Here is a 7,608-nt window from a genome sequence, read left to right on the forward strand (position 1 = left end):
TTTGAGCCTCTCTGTTGGTCTCGAGAGGGCCCAGGACGCAACAGAAAGTTGCTCTGTTCAGCCAGGAAGCTCAGAGGGGATGGGATGGGGAGGGTGTTAGTAATGGGGAAGGCTGAGGTGGGGGGGGCGTGGTGGTGGTGCCTGGGAGTTCTCAGCTCCTGGCTCCTGGAAGTCTGCGACTCTTCTCTTTACGCCTTGATTCCCTCTACCTCCAGGAAATGGAAACCCAGTGCCTCTTCTTACCAGTCCCAGCCCGAGGGGGAGAGGGAGGCTGGGGCCAGTCAGGTGCTGGGAAAGTCCAGGCTGAGGAATGTTTCTCAGGAATATCAATGTCAATACCTTAATGAGCCATAATGACCTACACAGATCTGGTTTGACACTAGTCACCGCAGGTCTGACGATTCATCATTCTAGTAACAGCACCAGGAATAAAGACGGCCTTATCTGGGTGCCCCGCTGGTAAAGCTAAGCCACATTTAAGGGAAGCTGCCCTGCTGTCAAAAAGGAACACAGCTGGGTGGAGGAGGCTTTCTAAGGTGTTGGGTGACTTAATACCACAACCTGCAGGCCTAACACCGAATAATCAGCAGACTCAGCCCAGCCCTCCTCTCTATTCAATTACTGCCCTGGCAAAGTAATCTCTCCACTGACAAGAGTGTAAGTGAGCAAATGGAGGGGCTGAGAGGGGAGGTTAGGGTAGGCAGGGGACAGCTGTAGACCTTGGGGTGGTGGGAGAGGGAGACCTTGGGGTGAAGGGGGGTGCACCCCTTCTGGAGTCACGGGCAGCGTCCCCGCCCCCACTCACAAGACCCGGAAGGGGCACTGGACCCAAGGCCTGCTCACAGCTGTCACTGGCCGAAGCACCACGAGCACCTCACGTCTCCTCTCTGGGTCTGTTTCCTCACAGGTCAAAGAGGGCCGAGATGAAGGTCTCTCAAGTCCTTTCCAGCTCTGATACCCACTCCTGCCAAGGGGAATGGCTGAGACCTCAGAGGGTGATGCAGCCTGGGCTTCTATTCAGGCAGAGGCCAGGCCTGCCCCAGCCACAGGGGCCAGTCAGGTGGAGAGGTCAGAACGCGATCCCACCTGAGTCTCTAGGGAGTCCTTCCGACTCAGGGAGCCGGAGCCCGGCCTAGGCTGTTCCCACCACGTCCCCTCCCCCTTGATGCCAGCTTCTGGGCCATGAGACCATGACATGGCCAAAATGCCTTCCCTGTGCCTCACGCTGGCTGACACCCTGGGTCTGAGTCAAGGGGAGCCACGGCAGCAGCAGAAGCCCTGCTCCCCACGGCCTCATGGGGATCCCGTGAGGCTCATGTCCCCAGTCTGCAGGGGTGTTCAGTGAGCGGCTGCCCTGGGCCAGGCTCTACACCAGTAGCGCAAGGGTACCAGCAGGATGCGAGGGCCACACCTGGGAGAGAAAGGGAGGGGCCGACACCGCTCGATGTCACTCAGCACCCACGTCTCACACGTCTCATCTCCTCGCTCTTCACCTGCGTTACCCTTCCTCCATCTCCCGCCTCACCACCTGGCCTGGCTCTAAAAAGTCAGGAGGAGCTGGGTGCAAGAACCTCCTCCAGTGCAGACACAGAGAACAGACTTACGGACCCGGGGCTGGGGAGGGGTGGGCGGGGAGGAGGAGAGGCTGGGACTAATGGAGAGAACAGCATGGAAACACATACACGACCATATGGAAAACAGATAGCCAGTGGGAATTTGCTGTATGACTCAGGAAACTCAAACTGGGGCTCTGTGACAACACAGAGGGGTGGGATGAAGTGGGAAGTGGGAGGGAGAGACTCCAGAGGGAGGGGACGTATATGGATACCTATGACTGATTCATGCTGATGTACGGCAGAAACCAACACAATATTGTAAAGCAATTATCCTTCAATTAAAAATAAATACATAAAAAAAAGAGAGAACCTCCTCCAGCATCTGTGTAATCTTGGGCAAGTTACTTAACTGTTTTGTTTTAAACAGGACTATCTGTTGCTCAGATGTCTTCTCACAAAGATTGTCTAAAGGCCTGTAATGGCCAATAAAGGCCTTTAGCACAGTGCCTGGCAGAAGGCAAGTGTGTAATAAATAACTATTTAGATAAAGGCCTCTGTGACTTTGCCCTTCCCTGAATCCCCACAACAAGAAATGGCTAAGCCACGCTCCTTTGACCCTTTTCAAATATAGCTTCTTAGGGGTGCCAATTTCCCTGCTGGGTGATTTACCCAATAGTAATGTAAACAGTGCTTTGTACACAGAAGTCACTCAACAAATATTTGCTGATTGATTAGCCGGTAAAGAAGCCTGAAGGTCTAAAAGGAACACAATTTCCCAAATGTATGGTGAGGTAACAAGAGCTGCTCTGGAGTAGAAAGGGATGATCTGGGTCCTTAGAAACAGGTGCTTTGCCCCAGGGTAACAACTGCCCCAGAGAACCTAGCCCACAGGTTACTGAAGAAATGAGCCCTGGCCAGTCAGATTGAATGCCTGAGGCCAACTCGGCAGGATTGCACAATATTCTCCCCCACTTCCACCCCGCCCATAACCTTCCACAGTCTCACTGCTCCTACCCAACACATTCATACCAAAGGCAGAGGGCAGGGGCCACAGGCCCCTGGGCCTGTGGTGGTGGGAGAGCAGCCCTCTGCTGGTCCACAACCAAACTTTCTCAAGGAACCTCAGAACACAGAGGTGTTGAAGGGCCTCACCAGGAAACACCTCCTTGGACTGGAGTGGAGGCATTCTTTATCACGGCAACACAACACCAGATTCGACAAGTCAGTTCCCCCAACCTGATCCTGCTTAGGGAGCTGACACCTCCATGGCTCATGAGAGACTCCAGGTTTTCACCTAAACCTCCTACCTCTCATGGACTGCGGTTCATCTCCACAGACACCATTTTCCTTTCTAAGGGTAAGTTTTGACTTGCTTTTTTTAGGGAAAGACTCTTACTTCCTACAGTGGGGAGAAGACCCTCATCTAGGAGCAGGCAGGGTCAGTGTCTGGATGTACAATTCACTGGAAATCTCTAGGTTGCAAGAGAATGAACTCATGAGTCAGCTGGAAGGTAATCTTTCTGTCCATCACTCTCAAGATCTAAGAATCTTCTAGATGGAGTCCATCTGTAGCCACTAAGGACCTCTTATGGCCTCAAAGTAGAAACTGACCTAGGACTTTTTATGATGTTCAGGACCACAGTGTCCCCTGAACACCTAACACTGCTTAGGTGTTCAGATTCCACGTTCAACATTCTACCTGCCTCCTGCTTTGACCAGATGTGTAGATATCACTGAAATAGCATGAAGAACTGCTGAGAAAAGGCACATTTAGGTGACAGAACTGTAGAGGCCTGCAGACAAGTGTCTATATGTAATTTGGAGGGAAACTGGTTTATTGGTTTTGTTTTAAAATAACTTTCCAAGACCATATGGCTAGACCATATGATACATCTTTCCATCTGGCCACTTCAGCAACCACTGTGCAAGCTGCTCCAGGGAAGAAGGGGCCTGAGTTTGAAAACCAACATACAAATTTACAAATGTAACATCTACAACATCTACAAATGTAACAACATCTCTGTGTGTTGGTCACTCAGTCATGTCCAACTCTGTGTGACCATAGCCCACCAGGCTCCTCTGTCCATGGGATTCTCCAGGCAAGAATACTGCCCTCCTCCAGGGGATCTTCCTGACACAGGATCGAACTCGTGTCTCTTATGTCTTCAGCATACACAGGTGGGCTCTAGTGCCACCAAATGCACTACTCTACCGCAAACAGTTAAGTTTATCAAAAAAAATACCAACAGCACAGCAGGGGAACAACAGCTCCAGTTGTTTTCTCTCCAGGAAGAGGCCTATTCCCTAAAGACAACTGCAGTCTTCATTCAGTGACCACTGAAGGCCAGGAGCCCTGCTAGGGCCCTAGCACCATAAGTAGGAAATAGCTCCACTCAGAGCAGCATATCAGAAATACAGCACTACCACATACCAGCCCCGCCCAAATACCCACCACCCGGGCTAGACAGATGGATGACCCCACAGGGATCCTGACTTGCAGAAAGGAAACTGAGATACTGTACATCGAGTACTTACTCAGGAAGCTGACATTTATTGTAGTAAGCACTAGATAAATATAAATTACTATGGTTGCCATATTTATTCAGCTCCAAAACTTAAGTTTTTAAAAACATTAACATTTCTGTAATGGAGGATGCCTTTAAATCCCTATCCATCTATTAGTGATCATCTTATCCCTCTACCTCTCAGGCTGATAGTAAAAGAATGGCAATTGACGGTCTCTTTAGAATGAAGAAAACATGGTATTAGCGGCCAGGCCAATGAATGGTAAAATGGAGTAAGGGCCAAAGACACACCAAGAGGCTGCCCTCAATCAGGCCTCTGGGCTCCTTAGGTTAAAGCAGAAGGAAGGGGAGACAGAGGAGGGCCCAGAAACTAAAGCCGGAGGCAGCAGGTCAGGAGAGGCCTGGAAACAGGAAACAGGGAAACTCTGCCTCAAAGATAAAGCTGAGAAAGGAGTCTACGTACCAGCTGGGTCTGCTAGCCAAGGGGTGGGGCAAGGAAGGAGGGAGTGGGGATAAGAGGGCAGTCGAATGAGTACTGATCCCATCGCAGCTGGGGAACTCGGTAGGAGGGGTGCTGCTGCCACAAGGCTGAACTACAGGAAGCCGTGTAAGGTGTCAGCGAGGAGGAACAAAGGCGACCACGTCGCAGGCATGGGGGCCGTAAGCCGGCAGAAGACTGACATGGAAAGCAGGGCAGGTCTGCGGACCCAGACCGCGGGAAGAGGGAGAGAAATTCGGGACATCGGCCAAGGGGAAAAAGAAAGCGAAGGGCGGGAGCTAAAGATGGAGCTGAGAGCTGGGAAACTGGGCGCGGGGGTGGGGAGGGGGGTGGGAGGGGCAGAAAGAAAGATGGGCGGAGGTGATGGGCAGGGGAAAGCGGGCAATGCCGAAGGGGGCTCCGCAAGGCAGGTGGCGGGGATCCGCCCGGATGGGACGAGGAGAGCGAGCCTCCCCCCACCCAACCCCGGCACCCAGTTTCTCACCTTTAACGTCGTTGGCCAGTGCCTTCCACGTCGGGGCAAAGGCGATGCAGTGGCCGCACCAGGAGGCGAAGAACTCCACCGCCCAGGCGCTGCGGGAGCCCAGCACCGTGCGGCGCACCGTGTCCGCCCGCAGCAGCGTCAGTGGGTCGGAGGACGAGTAGAGCGCAGAGCGCGGGGCCGCGCCAGCGCCACGCACCGCCAGCAGCAGCGACAGCAGCATCAGCAGCCGCGACGGCGGCGGTCCGGAGCCGCGGCCGCACCACCCCATCCTCGGCCGCCGCGCCGAGGCCACCGCTGCGCACAAGTTTTCGGAAGACTTGGAGCTCAGCGGCTCCGCCGCGGCACCTCCTGCCTCCGTCGGGAGGTGGAGCCCGCAGACCCCGCCCGCCATGGTCCGGCCCCGCCCCTGGCCCCGCCCTCTGGCCCTGCCCGCGGGCCAGAGAGGCGACGAAGGCAGAAGCCCGGCGCTGGTCTCCCCGCCCGGCTGCCAGCGCCTCTCTTCGCCGTTCGCCTAGACCTCACAGCTACTCGGGTTCTCGCCTCCGCCTAGAAAAGGCGGAGAGCGCAGCCCAGGCCCTCGAGCCCCGCCCGCCAAATGATAGGTGTGGAACATCCGCTGGGGCAGAGTCCCGGGCGACAGTGTCTCTCTGGGCGACCCGGGGAAGTTGTTTGGCTTCTCATGGGCCCCGTATCCAACGGAAAAGGAATCCGTTGGAATGGATTGGACCGATGGACGTTGTTCCCAGAAAGTGCTGGGGATCCCACCAAGCGACGAGAAGTTGTGACTTAGAAGCATGTGGGAAAGAGGGAGGGGTGGAAAGACAGTCTCTTGAGTGTGTAACCACAATGACCCCACGGGGATCAGATGTGTCCACACCGCCTGAGGCCTGTGACCATCCAAGGAAAACATATTTGAGGGCTTCCTGATAATGAATTAGAAGCCCCCTCCCATCATAGACTGGACTGGATTGGCATGGCCCATTGGGTGGTGTCAGAGTTTGCTCAGCGCGCAGTTCTGGCCACCTGGCTCCCAGCAGCCCAGGTCCCCCACATCTAACCGTCCAGTCTGCTCACGGGTCTCCATATTGACTTACATATCCCTCTCAGGAGTAACCCAATAACTAATCTTGTGTGCGTGTGTATTAAGGTGTTAATTATTAATTTTCCCTGCTCTACCTTTTATAGCTCCAATGCTGGGTTATCTTCAGGGGAGCAGGTGTTCCTCAGAGTGTTGTCACAAGTGATCTTTTTCGTCTGTGCCTCCTGGGTTAGCCCACCTTGCTTGTAAGTCTTCTGAGACTAGATTTGTTATTCATTCAACATTTATCTAGTAGTTTCTTTGTGCGAGGCGCTGCTGTAGGTACTAAGGCTAAGGCAGTACATAAAATCAAGACTCTACAGTCATGGAACCTACATAGACAAGGACAGAGACATAAATGTAGATCCTGTGTTGACAAAGGTTCTGAAGAAATGTACGATGAAGTAAGAATAAAGTGACAGAGGAAGTGGTATTTTATTTGACAGAGGAAGTGGTATTTTATTTTAGATAGGGAGGTCAGGGATAGACCCATCCCTGATATTTACAGGGCCAGGGCAAACAGTGCAAATGGAGATAAACATATCATGTGTGTGTGCTCAGTCATTAAGTCACATCCGACTCTTTGCGACCCCCATGGACTGCAGCCCTCCAGGCTCCTCTGTCCATGGGATTTCCCAGGCAAGAATACTAGAGTGGGTAGCCATTTCCTTCTCCAGGTGATCTTCCCGACCCAGGGATCAAACTCATGTCTCCTACATTGGCAGGCGAATTGTTTACCACTGAGCACCTGGGAAGCCCCACATGTATATCTACCTAATTTAAAATTATAAGCCAGTCTAAACTTAGGTAGAAATCCTGTCCTTTCATCTTGACAAGTACACAGTCACAAAAATCTGGAAGGCCAAACTTAAGTTTAGGATTCTCAGACTCCCCCTAAGATGTGCACTGGAATGGGGCTTCTTGGGTGGTAACTGGTCCCTGGCCCTCAAACTTCCTCCCGTTCTTTGCACCCCAGCTCTGTCCCACTCTTCATGGGACTTTGTGCCTGCACCTATAACATCCCTGTCTGCATATCTGAGCTCCAGCCATACCTTTAGCAAATAGCCCATCCTTGGTTCCTCAAGAGAATAGACCTTGAGGAAAAGGCTGACGTAGTCTCTGGAAGTTGGCCTGGTACTCTTGGAATGGGAGTTCTAGGGTCTCGGGTACTCCCTGTATGATCTAAGAAGAGGTGAGGCACAGGAGCTTTGGGTGGGCACATCCCCTTGACCCATGGGCTTCTAACTCTGTGGAAAGGGGCATGGCTGGAAGAGGACTGGAGAGCTCAGAAGACAAGGTAGGGGGTTCCTCTTGCCCCCAGTGTGAAGGCAGTTCTAATGAGGTAATATTTGATCCAAAGACCCAAATGGAGAATGGGAGGGAAACTTGTGTCAATGTGGAAGAGTGTTCCAGGCAGATATCTGGAGGCTGGGGCTTTTGCTCCCTTCATCCATTCATATTCTCTG

The 7,608-nt window shown here is 52.8% G+C and overlaps 1 protein-coding gene across 2 annotated transcripts in view; it reads right to left on the bottom strand.

Moving 5' to 3' along the window:
* Positions 1-6,690, bottom strand: part of QSOX1 (quiescin sulfhydryl oxidase 1) — a 42,807-nt gene extending 36,117 nt beyond the window's left edge. For both annotated transcript variants that reach the window (XM_086343535.1, XM_086343534.1), the window contains exon 1: positions 5,065-6,690. In XM_086343535.1, coding sequence (XP_086199661.1) covers positions 5,065-5,455 — 391 coding nt within the window. In that variant the 5' untranslated portion in view covers positions 5,456-6,690. The remainder of the gene's footprint in view (positions 1-5,064) is intronic.
* Positions 6,691-7,608: the final 918 nt, after the last annotated feature.

Source organism: Bos grunniens, chromosome 16, assembly GCF_055505025.1.
Source record: "Bos grunniens cultivar Pamir isolate PY7600 chromosome 16, Bosgru_T2T1.0, whole genome shotgun sequence".
Taxonomy (NCBI): domain Eukaryota; kingdom Metazoa; phylum Chordata; class Mammalia; order Artiodactyla; family Bovidae; genus Bos; species Bos grunniens.